The sequence below is a fragment of the Rhinolophus sinicus genome, chromosome 9, assembly GCF_057876585.1.
Source record: "Rhinolophus sinicus isolate RSI-liver-muscle chromosome 9, RSI-T2T, whole genome shotgun sequence".
Lineage (NCBI taxonomy): Eukaryota > Metazoa > Chordata > Mammalia > Chiroptera > Rhinolophidae > Rhinolophus > Rhinolophus sinicus.
The window spans coordinates 30,216,275-30,237,056 of NC_142509.1; the positions used below are offsets into that span (position 1 = coordinate 30,216,275).

General features: G+C 49.6%; 2 protein-coding genes and 1 long non-coding RNA gene across 11 annotated transcripts in view; 2 read left to right on the forward strand and 1 right to left on the reverse strand.

Annotated features, from left to right (window-relative positions):
- The window catches only part of TESC (tescalcin), a 57,167-nt gene extending 53,835 nt beyond the window's left edge, over positions 1–3,332 (forward strand). For 3 of the 5 annotated variants that reach the window (XM_019753958.3, XM_088800989.1, XM_088800990.1), the window contains 2 exons: positions 911–958; positions 3,058–3,332. In XM_019753958.3, coding sequence (XP_019609517.1) covers positions 911–958; positions 3,058–3,135 — 126 coding nt within the window. In that variant the 3' untranslated portion in view covers positions 3,136–3,332. Of the gene's footprint in view, positions 1–910; positions 959–2,756; positions 3,024–3,057 lie in introns of those variants that run through there. The other 2 variants (XR_002139398.3, XM_088800991.1) reach the window with 2 other exon arrangements.
- A 6,541-nt stretch (positions 3,333–9,873) lies between these two features.
- On the forward strand, positions 9,874–20,154 carry LOC148757329 (uncharacterized). Of its 3 annotated transcripts, none has more exons than XR_016022400.1 (3): positions 9,874–10,013; positions 13,975–16,858; positions 17,414–20,154. It is a non-coding gene; the product is annotated as an uncharacterized LOC148757329 (long non-coding RNA). The 3 variants fall into 3 exon arrangements; XR_016022401.1 differs by having other exon boundaries at positions 13,975–14,096; positions 16,710–20,154; XR_016022399.1 differs by having other exon boundaries at positions 13,975–20,154.
- The window catches only part of FBXW8 (F-box and WD repeat domain containing 8), a 106,830-nt gene continuing 97,901 nt past the window's right edge, over positions 11,854–20,782 (reverse strand). For 2 of the 3 annotated variants that reach the window (XM_019753955.3, XM_019753956.3), the window contains exons 9-11: positions 16,007–16,180; positions 13,337–13,447; positions 11,854–12,699 (exon numbers count right to left, since the gene is read on the reverse strand). In XM_019753955.3, the coding sequence (XP_019609514.2) occupies positions 12,555–12,699; positions 13,337–13,447; positions 16,007–16,180 (430 nt within the window). In that variant the 3' untranslated portion in view covers positions 11,854–12,554. Of the gene's footprint in view, positions 12,700–13,336; positions 13,448–14,747; positions 14,876–16,006; positions 16,181–20,782 lie in introns of those variants that run through there. The other variant, XM_074321827.2, reaches the window with a different exon arrangement.

Genomic DNA, 20,782 nt, shown 5'->3' on the forward strand with positions numbered 1-20,782 from the left:
GCAGATGGGGGCGTCTGGGTAGTGGTGCAGGAAAAAATCTACAGGCACGCACGGGGTCTGCACACATCTTTCTGCTCCTTGTTTGTGTGGGTGTTTTCCACTGTGTACATAGCTTGGCACATGTTCTGGATCGGCGTGTATAGATTCCCTGCCCCCCTTCCTAATGGCTGCATGGTGAGCAATACCAGAGACGACCGAGGTTTATTTAGCTGGTGTTCTCTTGATGGGTATGGGATGTCGGCTGGTCTTTCACTGTCACAAAGGGCGCTGCAGGGGAACGTTTCTGGAGACTTGGTTATGCCAGAACCTGAGAGTAGCAGCAAAGTGACAGGAGACCCACCTACCGTCTCCTGAGGCCCCTGTGTGCCCAGAGCAGGCAAGACACAGATGGAGACTGGTGCTGCCAGTGACTGGCGGGTGCGAGGCCCCCCCCCCGCCGGCCAGACATTGTCACAGTGATGCACGGGGCACACAGGCCAGCCCTTCTCCCCCAGGCCCCTTTCCCTAGTGGGTTGTGAGTGCAGATTAGCCTAGAACTGATTCTTATCAGCTGTTGTGAGGGGGCAGGGCCAGGAAACGGCAGGACATGTCTGTTGGTGGCTGTGTGGCTGTGAACCGCAGACAGGTGGTTGTGTGGGGAAGGAGAGCCCTGTGCCTCTGTGCCCACCCCTTGTCCACCCTCATCCACACGGTCCTCCCTGGGTGGGGAACGGGGGGTCCTGGTGAGCCTGTCCCTGCCAGTGAAGGTGGGACGTTGGAGTTCAGGCTGGCTGGATGGGAACAATCCAGAATGATCCTTTCTTCTTGTGACTCTACCTAAACAGGCCAACCATCTGTGTTCTGGGGGTGGGGGGCAGGTACCAAGTCTCCTGGCAGAAGCCACTCACCCTGCCCTGTGTTCTGTCCCCAGGAGCCTGATCAGGTGTATGAGGGTATCACCTTCGATGACTTCCTCAAGGTGGGTGTCTGGGAGCAGAGGGAGTGGCACGGTGGGGCTGCGGTGGGGACTTGCGGGGGAGCCAGCTGGTCAGGAAGAGACTGGCATCTCTGTGGAAAGGGGTCACGCCTGGGCGTGGCCTTTAAAACAATTTAAACTGGTTTCTGCTTATTTGTATTGAGAAAGTAATATTCACACCTGGTCAAACAATGGAAGCAGTATAAAAGGGCCCACAGTGAAAATGCCATTTCTCTCCCAGTATGAGGCCGTAGCCTGCATTCTCAGAAGCAATCCCTGTTCACAGCTGGAACCAGGGTTCTGGAATGTTCTATGCCTATATGAGTACCAGCTTTGCCCAGAAGCACACCCTGGCGCCCCTTTTCTCCTGCTGTGTCTCCTAGATGGAGCTTTTTACATGGCTGCCCACTCTTCCTGCCTACCCTGTGGACTCTCCAGCCCCCACTAGTGGACATTAGGCCTTGCCACGCCTTTACTTTTACAAACCTGCTTCCAGGTTGGGGACAGCGACTCCCCGCTGCTCTGATAGGCAGATACCCCGTTGCAGGGAGACCAACCCACCCTGCCCTCTGCCTGGCCCTTTGGCAGAAAGACAAAAAAGGTCAGGGGAACTGGCCTGGAGTGGGGCTGGGGACTCTGGTGGCCCAGGGGTCAGTGCAGCCGGGCACTCCCCTCCCAGCCTACACCTCTGACCTGGCTGGCCAGTCACCAGCAGGTGCAAGGGGAAGCAGGTGGGGGAGGGGCAGGCAGCATGGACCCAGCGACACTAAGATGGAAGGAGGTGGGAGGTCTCCTTCGCCCTTTGCAGATACATCTCCCCAGGGCTGATCAGGGAGAAGAGAGGCTACATTTCCTTTCTTTGCCTGAGAAACCAGCTTGTTCCCCAGGAGGCTGGCCTCCCCTCTAGTGCTCCCCAAGCCCGTGCCTGGGGGCCTCCTGCCCAGCCAGCACCCCCGTTCCTGAGCTCCACCAGTGCCCTCGACGGCCCCGTTGCCACCTGGAATTTAGCAGGAACCATCCTAGGTGTCCAGGTGTCTTTCCCTGGGAATGTCTCGTCCACCCAAAGAGAGTCAGAGCCGCTGACCAGATGTTTCCTCTGCATCCTCCCACCACACCCAGAACAGGTGCAGGAGGTGGGAACACCTGGGGACCGTGGGGTGTGACAGTGGCAAGAATTGCACCACAGCCTCCCTGCCGCTTTGAATTCCCCATTTCCAGCCTCGTGGCTGTCCCTGGAGATGCTGTGGGTGACAGCTTGAGAGTTTGAAGTTCTTACATAAGCAGGGAGACCGTGAGAAGTCACCGCCCACCACCTCCCTGAATTGGCTTCCTTCCTTCCATCTCTCCGTCTGTGTCCCTCTTGGGCCCTGAGTGGCCAAGGAGCTGCTGGCAAGCACACGGTCCCGGGAGTGGTGGGGCTTTGTAGGGTAGCAGTCGGGTCTGGCAGCCTCGGTGTCCGCTGGGGCCCCGGCCAGGGTGGATTGGGACTGCAGCCCCAGCACCAGGAATGTGGCCACGGACATGGTCTCTGGGTGGAAATTATACTTTTTCTGGGCGTGAGCTTGTCTGCATAGAGCATGGGTGACGTCATATACCCAGGGAGGTTATAAAGCCCAAACTGTTGTGACCTGTTAATGAACGCTGAGGGCTTAACGAAGCCTCACAGTTGCACAGCCCTTAACCGTTTACACTTCCAAGGAGGGCTGCATTTGAGCCCCCACTCCCAACGTCCTGTGGTGTGGGCAGCACAGGTGGTGGTCTCAGCGTTTACTGGTGAAAAGGAGGTGTGACGGGGGTTAAGGAATTTGCAGGAATATTGCAGAGCCTTAAGTGGTGGGTCGGATTCAGACGACCTGGAGCTCAGAGCTCGGATTCAGTACTTAATACCTTGTGGCGACGATCTCAGAGAGAATCCAGCTGTCAGAGCCAAAGGAACCAGTGCAAAGGCAAATGGAGGTTCCTCGTCCTCGCTTAGCTCCCCGCCCCCTGGTTCTCCCCGACGGGCACATCTCCCGTGGGTGGCGGCACAGGGAGGCTGGGGAGACGGCCCAGGACTTGGGCTGGTCAGTGCGAGGCCCTCTCACGCTGCTCGTCCGTTCCAGATCTGGCAGGGCATAGACATCGAGACCAAGATGCATGTCCGCTTCCTTAACATGGAAACCATCGCCCTCTGCCACTGACGCACTCATGGAGAAACTGCACTGTGCACCAGGCAGCCCCCCACGGGGCAGAGCTTGAGGTCCCGGGCCTCAGGGGCCTTTTGCGGCAGCTCCTGCAAACAGTTAACACTCCTCCGCCAGCTCGTTCCCCATAGGGGATGGTATGTGGGACTTCGCTGTTTTTATCTCTAATAAAAAGAACAGGGTTTGTTAAAGAATGTGGCTCATGTGTGTTCCTCACGTCCACTCAAGTGGCCGGGCCATTTGGTGGGAGCCGAATATGAGGAGCAAGCAGCTAACTCGTTTTCTTTTTTGCTTTTTATTCTTTAAAGTTTATTGGGGTGACAGTTGTTAGTAAAGTTACATAGATTTCAGGTGTACAATTCTGTAATACATCATCTATATCTCACATTGTGTGTTCACCACCCAGAGTCAGTTCTCGTTCCATCACCATATATTAAACCCCGTTTACCCTCTTCTAGAGCCTCCTTCCCCACTTACCCTCTGGTGACCCCTAAACTATTGTCTGTGTCTATGAGTTTTTGTTCTTTCAGTTGTTTGTCTTGTTCTTTTTGTTGTTTTTGGTTTATATACCACATATCAGTGAAATCATATGGTTTTCTGCCTTTCCTGTCTGACTTATTTTGCTTAGCATTACACTCTCAAGATCCATCCATGTTGTCACAAATGGTCCTATTTCATCTTTTCTTACCGCCAAATAGTATTCCATTGTGTATATATATATCACAACTTCTTTATCCAGTCATCTATCAAAGGACATTTTGGGTGTTTCCATGTCTTGGCCACTGTAAATAAAGCTGCAATGAACATTGGAGCACACGTGTCTTTATGGATAAATGTTTTCAGATTTTTTGGGTAGATAGGTACCCAGGAGAGGAATTGCTGGGTCATGTGGTAATTCTATTTGTCATTTTTTAAGGAACATCTACACTGCCTTCCATAGCGGCTGCACCAGTCTGCATTCCCACCAACAGTGTATGAGGGTTCCTTTTTCTCCACAGCCTCTCCAACACTTGTTACTATTTGTCTTGTTGGTGATAGCCATTCTGACTGGGGTGAGGTGATATCTCATTGTGGTTTTCATTTGCATTTCTCTGATGATTAGTGATGTTGAGCATTTTTTCATATGTCTATTTGCCATTTGTATGTCCTCTTTGGAGAAATCTCTCTTCAGGTCCTCTGCCCATTTTCCAATTGGGTTGTTTGTTTCTTTGTTGTTGAGTTGTATGAGTTCCTTGAATATTTTGGATATTAGCACCTTATCGGAGGCACTGTTTGCAAAAATCTTCTCCCATTCAGTTGGTTGCCTCTTTATTTTGCTGATGGTTTCTTTTGCTGTGCAGAAGCTTTTAAGTTTCATCTAGTCCCATTCACTTATTTTAGCTTTTAGTTTCCTTGCCTTTGGAGTCACATTCATAAAATGCTCTTTGAAGCCAAGGTCCGTAAGTTTAGTACCTATGTTTTCTTCTATGCAGTTTATTGTTTCAGGTCTTTGATCCATTTTGAATTAACTTTGGTACATGGTGACAGATAAAAGTCCAGTTTCATTCTTTTGCACGTAGCTTTCCAGTTCTGCCAGCACCATTTATTGAAGAGGCTGTCTTTTCTCCATTGTATGTTTTTTGCTTCTTTGTCAAAAATTATCCGTCCATATTTAGGTGGGTTTATTTCTGGGTTCTCAGTTCTATTCCATTGGTCTACGTGTCTGTTTTTCTGCCAATACCATGCTGTTTTGATTATTTTTGCCCTGTAGTACAAACTAAAGTCAGGGAGTGTGATACCTCCAGCATTGTTCTTTTTTCTTAGGATTGCTTTGGCTATTCAGGGTCTTTTGTGGTTCCAAACAAATCTGATGTTTTTTTTGTTCTATTTCTTTAAAAAACACCATGGGTTTTTGATGGGGATTGCACTAAATCTGTATATTGCTTTGGGTAATACGGCCATTTTAACTATCTAACTTGTTCTCAAAGGCTGGTTTGGAAGAAGGGATTTTTTTTTCTTTGGTTTTGGTTTATTTTGGTAAAGCGTCTGCTGTTTTCCCTGCAGAAGTGCTGGGAATTCATTCATCTGCCTTCTTGATCCGAGGCAGTAATGAGAAGCAGGTCCTCGCTCCGTGGAGGCTGGGACTTGGGTGGTGGGGTTCCTGTGTTGGGACCGTGTATTTAGAGCCTGTGCCAGCGGCAGTGACAGCCCGGGATGTCCCCCCCTGGGGGCACTCTGGGTGCTCAGGATGGGTGTGCCATGGCCCTTCCTGGCAGGAAAGGGGGGCAGCTGCAGGGCCCAGCACTCCCAGTCCCATGTTAGTGGCAGACGTGGAGACAGCACAGCAGGGAGGTGGCTGCCCCAGGTAAGCATCTCCCACACCTGTTGTCAGCTTCTGATTGGGGACTGGCTGTGGTGGCTGTGGTGGGGGCAGGAAGCCAAGGTGGTCCGTCTCAGGTGGTGGCTGTGGCCTGTGAGTCAGCAGAGAGCTGGCACATGTCGACCTTACCTCGCTGGTACTTGGGGCGCAGTGCTGCCATGGCTGTGGTGGCTCGTCACTGTTTGTTCCAGGCCTCCTCCTGGCTGTCACGTTTACCATATGCTTGGTTCCTTTATTTACACTGCCTGGGAGGCACCGTTCTAGCCTTCTAAGAAAGTTCTCCTGAGAACTGGGAACTGCTGCTATTTGCATTCTTGAGTTTTTATTTCATAGTTTTGATATTAAGCGTGCTATGTACTACTTTTGTTGGACCCACACAGTGGGGTTCGTACTTTAAAAGGTACAGACGGGCACGTCCTGTTCTTGGCCTGGCCCCCAGTTCTCCCTTCCCCCAGGCAAATCACATTAGCCCCTTTCTTCCACATCTTCCCAGAGCTGTTTCATGCACACAGAAGCAAATATGTTGCTCAGGATGAGGTTAATGTCGGTATTTAAATTTCAAAAGGAAAACAGCAGCAAGGTGAGTTACAGGGGACAGTGAGTGGCAGAAGTCCCAAGGGTGGCAGTTTGGCTTGGCCTCCCCGGTGAGAAGGCTGCCTGCCTGCGTCCTCTCATTGGTAAGCTCGTGGCAGGATGGGTCCCGGGCCTCGGAACCCAGCCATGACTGAGGATCGCCAGCCTGGACCGTGGCACTGCGGCCTCACGAGGTGGACTTCTCCAGGCGGACGGAGGCCTCCATTCTCCCTGATGCTGCCCCGTGGGCAGGCAGAGGCCCCGCGGCCCAATCTCAGGGTAAGTGAAGAGGGCAGTCTGAAGTCACTTTCAGAGCTCTGCTCCTTAGACTAGCACGTAATTCCACAAACGTGTAGACATTTAGAGCAGGTCAGGGGCAAGGCCTCTCGCTGCTTCCTGCCCTCCAGGGGCTGCAATCTAGTGGGAGGACAAACCCTGAAAAGTAGGAAGCAGATAGCCGGGCAGCTTCCGGGATTGGTGGAGTGGGGCGTGAGTTCCCTCCCGGCTCCCCTGCCTTCCCCCGCTGCAGGGAGCAACTGGCTCACACCCTTGGGTTTCCTGGCTGCTCGCAGGAGGAGGAATCGAGCAAGTCACTGGGCGGCCAGTGTGGCACTAGTTAGCTCTGGTCCAGCAAGCGTCTCCAGTGACACCGTATCTCCCTCCCCACACACCTCGTCTGTCCTGTGAGGGACCCAAAGGTGTCCCTGAGCAGCCGGATCGCGGGGCCGGCCCGAGGAGGCCTGGATTTTTTGGGACTCTCCCAGTTTGCTTTAATTTTGTTTTTCTCGACAAAGGCAGTTCATTAATGTAAAGTGTTTTTATAAATAATAAATAAATCTTCCGCCAGCACCTGTGCCCTGAGTTGGAGTTGGGGAGATGTGGGCACGCATCAAACAATTTCACTTGTTCAGGCCACGGAGGGGGCCAGCCTGATGTCTGTGAAGCTTTGGGCCATGGCTTACCTTAAACAGCTAATTAAAGTGAGATTTATTCACCAGCAGCCCAGTCTATGCAGCTCAAAAGAAAGCTCATCTGTTCAGTCACTGAGGGTGTCCTCTGACTGGCAGCGAGGGTTTGGGCTCATTTCCACCATAGTGTGAGCTGCCGGTCTCACCTGGAGCTCTCGTGCCCGACTCCAGGGCACTGTGTTCATCCATGAGATGGGGCTTCTGCTCCTTCTGTCATTTGGGGAGTGACGCACTTGGCGATTAGTCAGTGCAAACCTGCTCCTGAAAAGGATTAATTCCCCACAGCCTAGCGGGACTGCTGGCCTTTGATTAACAAGGCTGAGGGTCGCTGCTCTGGGCACAGGTTTCGGATGGCCATCTGCGTAGTGCGGTGTGTGCAGAGGATGGAGGCAGGTGGCCTGGAAAAGGCTCCTGTTACCTCCTGGACTCGTGGGTGCGCCCAGGAGCGGCCTTCTGGCTGCAGCAAACCCCCTGGTTCCTGGATGGGGCACCTCATGCAAGCAGGTGATGTTTGTTCTGAAATGTGTTCTAAAATAGGCACGTGATTAAGTCAAACATGTACCTTTGTTAACAGCCTTCCTTCTGTCAGGAATTACACCAGGGACTGAAGGGAAGTAGGCAGAAATCAGTGCAAAGTCAAATATTTGAAGGCAGCTGATAAGTCAGGGCAGTGGGGACCTCAGGCTGTGGGTTGAGAAGGTGGCAGGGATGGTGTCTCAGCCTGCCGGATGGGGGGTGGGTGAGCTCCCTTCTCTCTGCATAAGCTCGTTACCCCAGAATCAGGTCAGAAGCAGGATGCTGTCCTACTCTGCCATATTACCACGGGGGAGAGTTACCAGAACTCAGGTTTTGGATGAATGCGGCAATTTGACACAAACACAGCAATTTGGTAGGTTTACAAAAGGGCTATGTAATGGAAATCTAATATGAGAAGCTCAGGGGAAACATTCTGCAGCCACGTTAAACATGAATTATGGATAAGGGAACAGAGTAAGATTACAACAGCTTCCAATTTTGGCCAAGCACCCTCTTAGGGAACGAATTAGTGCTAGACTTTAACAAAACAATTCCATTATCTTCTGGTCCAAGGGACTGGAGAGTTCTTTTTGTGCTTTGCTAATGGGAGACGGGTCACATATGGATCCGATCTTTGTCACTGAGCAGTTGAACCTGTCCCACCTGCCTGCAGTTAACAAGGCTGCAACTAAACAGTGGCTGCAGACAGCAGCGTGACACACGTAGGCTGATGCAGAGTTAAAAATACTACAAGTTGCCTTGGTAAGCGTTCTGCAAACACCTGCTTTGCAAGCTGTCCTCCCACGCAGTGACCTTGGGAAGGCCTTGGAGAATTGAGTGGGAGGAGCCAGGGGTTAACCACAGTTTCCCAGGGCACCAGGGCCACCTTTGTCTCGGGAATCTTCCAGAATCAGTGAACAAGCACCAATGGGTTCAGTGGGTGGACGATTTAGGCCCCAGCAGGACTGAAGACTGATGGTCACATGGTGGCTGCTCATCCCTCTAGCTCGCTCGTGGCAAGTCAGCAAGGGACTGGGGTCTGGTCTTTCGTGGGCAGCGGCAGGTCCGGGAGCAGTTTGCTGTCACCTGCCTCTTACAGAAATGACAAGGCAGCATTTGTCCTAGCACTGGGCAAGGGAAGAAACGGCAGGGCATGAGCGGCTCAGCTCTCGGGGAGGGGGGAGTTTTCCCTCCCTCCCTTCCCTTCCTAGAGCAAGAAAAGGTCCCTAGTGTTGTTGGAAGCCTGCTGCTGGAAGCCCCCGTTCCACATCAGAGGCTGAGAGCGAGTCGGCGCCCACATGGCACCCGCTGGAGCCCAGCGAGAGGGAATCTGCCATCGCACATCAGAGGCAGCCCGTCCAAATCACCGCAGGCCCCTGCAGCCGTCGCCAGGTAACCATCTGGCCTGGCCGCGCGGGGTGAGGCAAGCGTGGTTCTCAGCTCAGCGGCCCAGGCTGGCCAGCTCCAGACGCGCAGGGCTGCCGCAGCTGCGCCCCAAAGCCAAGACCCCAAGGCAGGAGGGAGGCGATGGCTCCTGTCTAAGCCCAGTCACGGGCCACCCGTAATGGCACGCCACCGGATGGCTCTCACGAGAAGGCTGGGCCTTCACCAGGGGAAGCCGTTCCTCTATAATGTTGGGCAAAGTTGGTTTGTAGTGGCCAGGGTTTGTCATAAATAGAGTGGGAAGCACTAGCCTCTTAAATTTGGGGCCTTTAGTTCTCGAGGGGGATATGGGGGAAGAAGACTTCGTCTTGGGGATTGTCAGCTTTCCCTTTCGGAAAGGACCAAAACTCTAATCTTCGGGAAATTCAGTATTTCCTCTGATCAGTGGAAACCCAGTCAGCCAGGCTGAGGTTTCTACTTGACAGAGGAAGGTAATACGTCCTGGAATCTTTTAAACATCAATTCTTGCCTGAGCAATGGCTGCACCAAGGCATGGCTTGGATTGAAAAGCACAATTGAGAGGCAGAGATGGAATTCTCAGAAAATGCCCTGATGCACAATTTCACATGTTTAGTGTTGTGGGTTTCCGGGATCCTAGGCTGGGATCCCAGGTGGTTCTGGGAAAAACTACTCAGTTGTGGACTTCAAAACCAGGCCACCATTCAGGGTGACGTTTGCGTTGGCAGGAGTGGGGGGAGAGCGGAAGTGTGTGCCAGGTGACAAATCACTTGAGCAATAAATAAATTTTAAGAATTTAATATTAGAACCCACACAGACGTATTATCAAGCAGAAAGCAGAAGGCAGAAGTCATACAATGTTTTGCGACAAGACAGTAGGGCCTGGGGTATGCGCCCCCCCCCCCCAAAGTGTATCTGAGACTCTTCTGTCTGTAGGGGAGACATCGGGGGGAAAAATTTGAGAAGCAGAAGACGACAAGAAGAAAAGGAGACGATAAATCCACTACCAACTCAGAACTTGTGAAGAAGCTCTCTCAAAATAGCCAACGGGAAGACAGGTAAGGCAGGAGGAGCAGATGGGGCCGAGACTTTTTTTGTTGCTGGGTAAATGTTGGTTTATGTAATAAAGGAACTTTGATCCTTCCCGCATCAGGCCGTTCTCTTCCAGGATGGAAAATTTACAGCAGGAAACAGTGGCTGAGGGTGGTGTGCTTAGATTACGATTTGGGTCCGATAAACTCTGCTTCACAAAACCCAGGCATTTTTCATGAATGGGACATACGTTATAAACAGGTTGGGTGGGTGGGGGGAACCCTGCACTTGTAACATTTTACACCGGACCAGCTGCTGGCAGTGAATAAGAATAGTTTAAAACTATTTTTAATTTTAGTAAAATTTTTCTGGGTCTGATGGCTTTTAAATTCTTCAATTATCTTAAATTGCTGCCAAGCTAGGAAAGCAAAATGAACTATGAAATTTGACTGGAAAGGACTGCTTCTTAAAAGAAAAATAATTTGGTCCAGTTGCATTAAGACTATGAGAGATGAAAACCTTATAGAGCGAGGTCACCAGGGGGTCAGGCCACCATATGCCAATGACACTAAATACTTCATATGCTAAATGCAGACTGGCTTCGTGTATGAAGTAATTTGGTTGAAAGGAAGCAGAACGCCGCCCTGACAGTGTGGCCGCCCCCAGAGGGGCAGTCTGAGAGAAAGCAGTGCTCCCTGGGTTGAGAAGTGCTGCAGCTCTCGCTTCTGTCCTATCCAGCTGGACGTGGATTTTGAACAACTGGATATCTTAAGCAATCTGGAAAACCTTCCAAAACCGTCACGACTCAGGGGTCTAGGGCTCAAATGATGGCACGCATGTCCCAATTTTATATGCTCATGTACAGTAGAAAAGTCACACTGTCTCCGCACTGAAAATGCTTATTCTGTGTCTGTAGTTGTCTCCTTTCCTGTTCCTGGCGGTCCTTTGTGCCCACTGTTTTTCTACTTGAGCAAGAATTGTGTATTTTGTCTTTTGAAAAAAACTGCGGGGCTTTCTGAAACGTGACTGTTGGTTGGTTTTCTACTTCACTCGTGTGTTTTTTATCCTTTAACTCCTTCCTTCTACCTTCTTGGGGATCACTGTTACCTTTCCAAGCTCTCTGAGCTGACAGCTTACTGTTTCTCCCAGTCCTGTTCTGGGTTTTGTGCTTTCACTGTCACCCTGGTCTAGAGATAGAGAGTGCCTATTTTCCATTTTGATTTCCCTCTTTAATTCAGGAGTGTTTGGCATTTGCCGGTAGGTGTTTTTTTGTTTCCATATTTAGCTTTTTGTTGATTTCTACTTTTAGTGCATTGAGGGCTGGGGGGCAGGGAGGTCACTGAATCTGGCCTGTACATATCAAACTTTGTGCAATCTGGGATTTTTTTGGTGGTCTTCATACATGGTCATCTTTTGTGCATGGTCTACAGGTATTTGAAAAGTTACAAAATTCTATATACAGCTGTTGGATCAAGCTTGTAAATTAAGTAAATCCTTCTGATGCTTAAATATTTTTACTGATTTGATCTGTTGCTTACCCACTATGAGCATGGACTTTGTTTCTCTTTGTAGTTCTGTTTCTGCTTTGATATTCTAAAGGTGTATTAGGTGGCTGCTGCTGGGAACACTAAATCTCGAGGAATGCAATGGTTTGCCCTCTGAATCCTTTGGAAATGGAAGCTATTTATCAAACTGAACAGTTCTCTAGTGTTGTCCTGCTTTCTCTTAGTGGTTTAACGTGATGGTTCCTCTGATAGCTCTTCCCCTACTCACTCCTTGTAGAAGATGGCTGTTTAGCCAATGAATATGTAGAAAATATATACTTTGGATCACACGTTGTAGACACCATAGTAAGCAAAATAGTCATGAATGAAATAATGGTATAAATATATAATTATAAACTGTGGTAGAAGCTCTGAGGAGAAGGTAGTGCTACTGCAGGTTTACACTGGGGTGGGGGGTCGGGGGGGGTCAGAGACCACTCTGAGTGAATACTTGATCTCAGGTCCAAAGAATGCGTGGGCGTTGGGGCCTTGTAGACTCAGACACCAGCACATCCAAAGGCCCCAAAGAGGAAAAGGTGTGGAGAATGGAAAGGTGGCCGGGAGGCCGGGCAGGGCCCAGAAGGGCCTATTCACAGTGACAATGCTGGGCCTCAGGTGGAGCTGCAGCCCTGCCCTGTAGTGTACATGGTGCTGTCGGTGACCCACAAGGCATCCAGGAGAGAAGGGAGCCCCACTGGGCCCGAGGAGCCAGAAGGATGGCTGGGGGTGTCACCTGAGACAGGTAGGGGGTGGATTCAGGGCGAGGCATGTGTCTGTATGTGTGTGTGTGTATGTGTGTGTAGCGGGGGAAGGAGGTATCTCTCTGAGTCATCAGTGTCTGATGGGGCACAGAGCCATGAGCGAGGCCTGACGAACTGCAGCTGCCCGCAGGCCTCGAGAGAAAAGCGAAGGCAGTTCAGGAATGTGGGGGTACGTTTAAAACCTGGTGCAGCACGCCTCTGTTTTCAGGGCTGTAGAGCTGGTTCTTGCCATTTTCTCCCCGCGCCCAGATGAGGCTGCTCCCTAAATGCCGTCGTAGGGAAAAGCAAGCGCGAGGTCGTAGTTGTGGCCCGCCATGGTGTCACAGGATGAACGGCAGACGGGAAGGGCACTCTGAAAGGCCAGCTGGTCCACTGCGAACTCGTAGGCGTGGATCAGCCCCCGGTGTCTGGGGAGAGCAGCGAGATGGCCACAGGGTCAGTGGGCAGGGCCGGCCTTGCCCCTGGGGCTTCTGCCTTTGCAGCAGGCATCTCCGTGAGACAGGAGAGCGACTCACTGTAACAGAGGTGTCCTTTGGGCCCAGTGTATCTGATACTCAAAATTCCGGGACTAGAGCTAAACAGGCAGGCAGACAAGTGTGATGGAGGGAATTATGTGCTGAGAGGCGAGGCACCTCCCAAAGCGGCTGCTCAGAAGCCAGGCCAAGAGTCTAATAAGAAAAGGACCCTGAGTCACCCAGCAGACTGGGGACTCAAGTGTGAGTGAGGCTAGGGCTCCACCACTGTGACGAGGACTCTAACCACCAGGTCCCTCAGCCCTCTGACGGGCTCTCAGCACATATGGTCAGCCCCGCTTTCTGTGTCCCCACCCCATGCAGTCGTCCTGCAGAAGTGGGAGCTACTGGGGCAAACACTGACCCAGGCACTCAGCACGTGTGATTTGCTACATCACTCCCTCTACTGCGTCTGTATTTCGCTGTGTCTGAGAGCATGTCCATAGGGAACAAGGGCACGGTGGGTTCTATGACTAAAATCAAACTGAACTGAATTTTCTGAACAGCTACCAGGCCAGCCCCGCCCACTGACCTCCTGTGCGTGGCGAAGCCGTCCAGGTCGGAGTTGCGCACCACCTTTTCGTAGGGCACGTTGGCCGTGATGAGGCTGTGGCTGCTGAAGGCGATGTGACGGACGGGGTGTCTGGAACACAGGGGAGAGAGGACGCTCGTAAAGGGAAGTCCCACCGCAACGAGCACCTCCTGCATTGGCCGCAAGGGACTCCAAACCCTCTACACCAGGCATTTCGTTTACAGAGGAGGAAACGGGGACCCCAGAGGGGCTGTCTTGCCTGGGTTCCCAAAGCTCGTTTGAGCCAGGCCACACTCTGGGCACCACTCTGAACAAGTCCAAACACCCCTTATGCATTCTGGCCAACCGTCCCAACAACGTGGTGTGTTTTGGACATAAAAGGATAAACTCGGCAGGCAGCACGCCGTAGAGAACAGCTCCCTTCCTGACCCGCCCCGCTGGCCTTGGACAAGTCACTCTAGCTCTCCAAGCCAGGTCCCCACGCGCAGGCTAATTAGTGGTGATCCACAGAAGGTCCCCTAGACCTAAAGTCAGGGCTACACGTGACACATGCATGCTGGGTTGTAAAAGCACACTCAGAAAATCTTGGAATGAAGTTGCTTGAAATCTACGCAGTGAAGGTTTTTTGCTCATTCCAGAAACTTGTATCCAGTGCCTACTATGATCACAGCACGGAGCCAGGAGACTCAGGATGAAGAAGATGTCCAACGCAAGCAGACGCTGCCACCAGAGAACTGCCCAACTAGTTAAAGAAAGTAAGGTATGTTCCCACAAAACACAGCCCATGTTTCCAGAGCATGAGAGATGTCACAAGCCACAAAGATGGGACACAGGATTTGGCACTGGGGAGGAGGAACAGGAGACCACAGGGTGGCAGAGGGGGGAGAGTCTGTTCAGCCAGGGCCGGCCGGGCGCGGGCTTCGTGGCCAGAGCAGAGGACTCTCAAGAGAGTAATGAGAGTGAAGGGGAGCTGAGCACTGTCAGTCCAGGGTTTGCAGCAGCAGCTGGAGGACAGTGTTGTTGGGGGGCTTTGCAAGGAGCCCAGGGAGGCAGGAGGACTGGAAAGCAAAGGGCAGGTGTGAAGAAGACTCAAGGAAGACAGAAGGGAAAGACTAGGACTCAGTCCCCAGCTTGCACCTGGCTGACTGATGGAACCAGGGAGAGGCAGGGGCACACAAGCGAGAGCTGCTGGAGGAGGGGTGGGAGGACCTGGAGTTTGGCAGAAGAGGCTAAAGTGGGGCCGGACAGGAAGCTGACCAAGTGACAGCTGGCCTGGAGCTCAGAAGAGGGTCACAGCCGCGGAGTGACAGGCGAGAACCTGAGAGAGCTCATGGATCCTGAGCAGGAGACCGAAGAGGGAGCATCAGCCTTGTTCTGGTGGAAACGGTGCCCGCGTGCGGGACAAGCCACTAACTGGTGGTAACAACTGATGTGCATTCACAAATGAGTTAGGGAGGCAAATGCTGGGACAGGACGACAGTTCTGGGAAGACCTTACTTACCCTAGCTTCACCTGAATGACTCATCCACAGGCATGCAGCTTTTCAGGGAGAGAAAAACGAGATCTGCTGGAGTGCAGGCCTAGTGAACTAAACGCGCTGCTGATGGGAACTGGGAGAGGGGCTGGTGGCAGTCCCCGGGTCAGGAGCTGTCCTAGGGGCCAGGTTGAGCCAGCTTTTTTAAATAGAAGGGTTTCCTTAAAGGCAAACATTTCTGGGACTCCGTGTGGGAGTTTTAGTTGCCATTTGGCGCCACCTGGTGGCAATGCTGTGCATCACCACAGAGGTCAGAAAAAGGGCGTATGCCGCAGTGGGCCAAGTAAGACAGGGTGACAGGGTGCTGGGCAGGGCTGGACGGGACAGGAAGGGGCCTGGTGGTGTAGACTTCATCCAGGGCTCTGGACGGATAAACGTGGCTGGCTGAGGCACTCGCTAGCACTGCCCTGCATGGAAGAAACCACAGTCTTCTTTGAACCTTGCCACCTCTTGTACTTGACCCTGCGCTTAAAATGGAGACTGTGCTGTCTTCTCATAGGTCTGTTTTAGCATGGTTTGAGTGGGGATACGTCTCAGGTCACACTTACCGACCCTGCCACCTTGGTATGCCCTCCTTTATTATGCTCACAGTTGGCTGGCCCCAGAACATCGTTACAGTGGAGGGGGGGCACCTGCCTCAAGAGCAGGGTTCCCCACTGGAGGCCTGTCAGGTGACATGGGTAAGGTGGGGGTGACCTGAGGTCAGCTACAGCTGATCCAAGCGTAAGCACTTTGAGTACTAAGTGCCCTTCTAAACAGTGTAAGGAAAGTCCAAGAAATGGGCAGAAAATCACATCATGCAGGTCGAGACGTTTTGAAGTGGAAGAAGGTGGGCCTGGGCCAGCCCTGCCTGCCACCTGTGGGAGGGGGGCCTGCAGCGCACCTGCACCTCAATGGGGGAGTCCCATACGGTCTGTACCTGAGCTGGGTATGAATTACAGCACTTTGAACAATGTAAGACAGGAAATGTCTCTCTAATGACCAGCTCCATTTCTGAGCCTGTTTCCTCATCTGGAAAATGGAGATGCCAGCAGCCAGCTCGAGGGGTTATGGTGAGGATGGATGATAGCACGTCTCAGCGGTTCACCAGCATTAGCAATACTGTGATTACTGAAAACACCGCGAAACAGCCTTACCTGGAATGTACCTCCCACAGCTTCTGGTTCATCCGGTAATCCCACACGGAGACCAGGCCCTCCTCGCCTCCGCTGACGATCTTCCAGTCGTCCATCTGGACTGCAGAGACTCCAAGTTGGTGGGCAGAGAGTGACAAGGCGATTTTGTCAGTGCGCAGGTCATGGATCCTCACCCTGGAAGGCCAACGAGCACAGGGGTTAGATGTAAAGCCGGAGATGACAGCTTCCTCCTCAGCTGTGCTGCTCTGTGCACAACAAGCCTATGAAAACAAAGAATATGAAACCCTTCCGGTTGCAAACAACCAAATGCTGATGTAAAACGTTATCTCCTTCTTAGTAGACTGTCATAGGAAGCCAGGAGGCGATAGCAACGAACTACAGTGGTACCTTGGTTTTCTAACGTAATCCATGACTTCTGAAACGTTGGAAAACAGCCGACAGTTAGGCCTCAGGATCTTGCACTCAGCAGAAGCCATGTGACATGTTCGATTTCTGAGTTGTGTTAAAAAACCGAAGCATTTATTTCCGGGTTTACGGCGTTCATAAACCAAAATGTTCGTCAATGGAGACATTCGAAAACCGAGGTACCACTGTAGTTTAGAGTATCCATGACTGTTGAATCAGAATGATTTAATAGCACACAGAAGAGAGACTCAGGACAAATCACTTAGCTGCCCTGTCGCTCACTTTATCTGCTCAACAGGGGAGACACCTGTTCTGGGGACAAATCCACGGAGAGGGACACTGACATCTGACTGGTACTGTGCCCCTCATGGCGTCAGCCTGTGAAGGCTGTCCACATGGCGAGTTTAACTCTCAGCACGGAAATGTTGCTGGTGGTATAATATTCTGGTAAGAGCAAGAGGTAAACCAGCTACTCCTGTCTGCAGCCCAAACCCTTACCTGGTTGGGAAAATGACACTTTTCACATATTTAACTCAGCTTTGTAAGGTATCACCATCTTATTGAAATCTGGAAAGTGAGCACCTATAGTTGACTAAGTGTAACAGCAATCTCTTATCCACCAGAAACACTAACATACTTAGTTGCTGAAATAAGCCACAAGAGCTAAAATTGAATGTGGCAAAATTTATGTACAGGGGAAGTGAACAGACGCTGTGCTATATGTCAAAAAGGAAAAGGCCCCCCACCATTTAGCTGGGGAGCTGGGCACACAATGCTAATGCGTTAAATGTGACCAAAAACGTGCTTCACACAAAAAAATGTGGTGAGAAGGAACTAGCTGAACCATGTTCCCTGCCCTAACCTCTTAGTTATAGATACATGCACCCACAAACCCACTCTTCAGAGCTCAGAGAGAAAATTACTTTAAACCGAAAATTCTGTACCTTAGCTCACCAAATTTGAAGGCATAATTAAGAGTCTGTTTTTGTTTTCTTTTAACAGAAAAGGACTCAAAGTGAACTACCCATGGATACTCTCTGAAAGAAAGTGAAATAGCAAAATCCCGAAGACCTGTGAGGCGCCAGCCCACAGGCCGTGTAGTACGAACGTGTAAAACAAATGCTGAATGTAGTGCAAGGAAACAGATGGCTGAAGACCCAACGTGAGTGTTGGGTCAACAGATGCACACAGGACAAACCCACCTATTAACGAAAAGTGCTTCCAATGGGTCACAAAGCAAAACTCATTATATGCTACACACAAAAGGCATGTTTGCGGTGACAAGGAAGAGAGATGATCATTTTAATACCGGGAAAGGGATTTCGGAGCAAAAAGCACTCGATGAGAGTACTCTACAATGATGAAGGCTCTAGTTCACTCACTGGGCAAACTTGCCAGGAAAAAACAAAAAACCTACATGGACCTAATTTCTTTTTCGCAGGTAGCATCCCCCGGCCCCACTCCCGCTGCTTTTAGTAACTCAGTTTCTTTAGTCATTATAATCTACTCGGGTTTTCTATTTCTTGAGGTATTTTAAATCTCCAAATATGAAAATGTACTCATAGATGAATAAATGACTTTCTAGGAAAATAAGAATTACCAAAACTGACCCCCTTAGGGACAGAAAAGCCAAATAGGTAAAATCACAAACTTGGAAAGCTGTCGAGCAACAACTGTGCCTGCAAAAAAAAGAACCAGTGAAACCGGCCCAGCCTGGAAGGAACAGCCACCCCAGGGCTGTGGCCACTGCTCCACAGAAAGGGCCAACACTTCCAAACTCTGCATACAGCCAGCATTCTAGTACCAAGATACTGATAATGACAGCGCGATGAATGACAGTTACAGATCTGTATCAAGCCTAAGACCTGAATAAAACATTAACTAATAGAATCCATAGCAATACTCTGCAAACAAGAGGAATCCATTTAGGGTATCAGTATAATTCACATTATTGTAACAAACACATGGCAACTTCCATGGATGCTGAAAGAAAATTTGATGAAGTATAACACTTATTCCTCATGAAAAGTCTTTAAAAAATAGTGATCTATTTTTACTACTATTATTTCATTGTTTTTAAAAATTAGATATAACTGAAAGAAAATGAGAGGTAGATAAATTTATCACTAGAGATGACAATCCAAGGTAGTTCAGAATCAAATGTAAATTAATGTCAACATTAATTGCTGTCTTAGGTACAAACAACCACTAGTTTTAAAAGTGTAACCGAAGACCCCACTTGTAATAGCAATTAAAGGCAAAATACCGTATAATAACTTTCTCATCTTAGAGTTCTACCATGTACATTATATCAAAATAAATTATAGATGGCTCAAAGAGTTAAACAAAAAGTTAAACATAATTAAACTCTAAATATTCAGACTAGGGATAAGGCCTTTCTAAACATAAAAAAACAAAACGAAAAAACACAGCAGTCAAAAAGGAAAATATGGGTAACTAACTATATAAAACTGTTTAAGTTTTTCCCACATCAGGGGGAAAAAAAATCATAAGGCAAATGATAAACTGGAGAAAATGTTGGCAACAGAATGGACTGGCTAATTTCTTTTAAAAAAAATTCATTGAAATCGATAGTAAGGACTGAATCCAATATTAAAAAGAGAGTAAAGATAAGAAAAAACAGTTCACAGAAAAAAAAATGCTAAGGGCTTTTAAACATGTGTAAGATGTTCAAGTTCACTGGTAATGAGAAATTACGAAATAAAACTACAATGCAATACAACACTTGCCACGTGTCTACCCAGCAAAGATACATTTGGTAGAACTCTCAGGTCCTTTCATTGACATGAAAAATGTGAATGAGGGGTTAAGAGATAGGAAGAAGGGGACAGTTCAGCATATGTTCAAAAGAAGTCCCAGAAGGAAAAAATAGAGTATGGCAGAGAAGCAATATTCAAATAGTTCATTGTTTCCACCATTGATGAAAGACATGCGTACTCACACTCAATGACCACTAATCAGAATAAATAGAAATCTGTACCTGAGCGTATCGTAATAAAGTGGGAAAATGCAAAGGTCAAAAGAAGTCTTAAAAGCAACCTAAAGAAAAAAGACATTCCCTATGAAGGAACAATAATTAGACTGCCAGGAAAAATTAGAAACAACATTTTAGTTGTCATGCATCTGGATGGCACAATTAACTAGTTCCATCAATCGAGTGCTAGTTAAAGCACTTATGCTACATCCCACAGTGGAAGCCCGAGCAGCCGTTAGAGAATGAGGCAGATCTGCACATACGACAGGCGGCCGTCACCAAGACGCTGCTCTGAGAGCAGACCCGAGGGGCCAGCCGGTGACAGGTGGGGGCGTACACCCCTGGAGGACGCTAACCAGCAACTGCAGCGGAGGAAGGTGACAAGGCTTCTTGGGAAGAGAAGTCCCAGAAGTCCAGCTCCTCCCTATATCTGTCTTTGTGCTTTTGAATTCAGTTTTCAATGTGTAGGTTACCTGTTTAAGTAAAACTGAAAAAAATTAAAGAAAAAATTCTGGAAGGACATACCATGTTTCCACGAAAATAAGACCAGGTCTTATATTAATTTTTGCTCCAAAAAATGCATTAGGGCTTATGTTCAGGGGATGGCAACCTGAAAAATCATGCTAGGGCTTATTTTCTGGTTAGGTCTTATTTTTGGGGAAACACGGTACTTGAATTGGTAACAGCAGTTACCTTGGGGAAGAATAGCAATTGAAGAATGAGGGGAATAAAGGCAGCTTTTACCTTTTATTCTAGACACTGCCGTGTTTTTTAAGGAACAAGAACTCACTCCTGATGGGGAGGGGTACCTGGGGGCTTCAGAGGCACTGGCCACACTCTTTCCTAAGCTGGGCGGTACGTGCACAGGTATTCTGTTACTTGTTAAACTGTACACATACCTCAGACACTCCCATACATGTGCTCTGTGTTAAAGAAAACAGCATTTTAGAAATATGTCATCTTAGAGCACAAAGGAAAGATCCATGAATTCTTCCCAGTGAGACCAGGTAAGCAGCCAGGCGAACCATATTACTGAAGGACTCTATTACTATCACATGCTGTCCAAGCCCTCATTTCCCATGAGGGAGCGAGGACTAGAGAGGTGCAGAGAGAACCTGGCAAACCCAGGTCTTCTGTTAGTGCACAGACACACTTCTCTTTCGGCATCTGAGGATAAGAGAAGGGAGAGCAGGTATCGATGCTGTAAAAGCAACTCTGCCTGTAGCTACGACGGCCGCACTGCTGACTGACGGGAACTTGAAACGGACGGGGAAAAAGAAAATGTTAGCCCAAGTACTTTTCAGCACATATTTGGTTAATAAGGGTCTATTCTGCTGTGGTGATTTTCATAAAGAGCTCCTCTGTTGAATATTTAT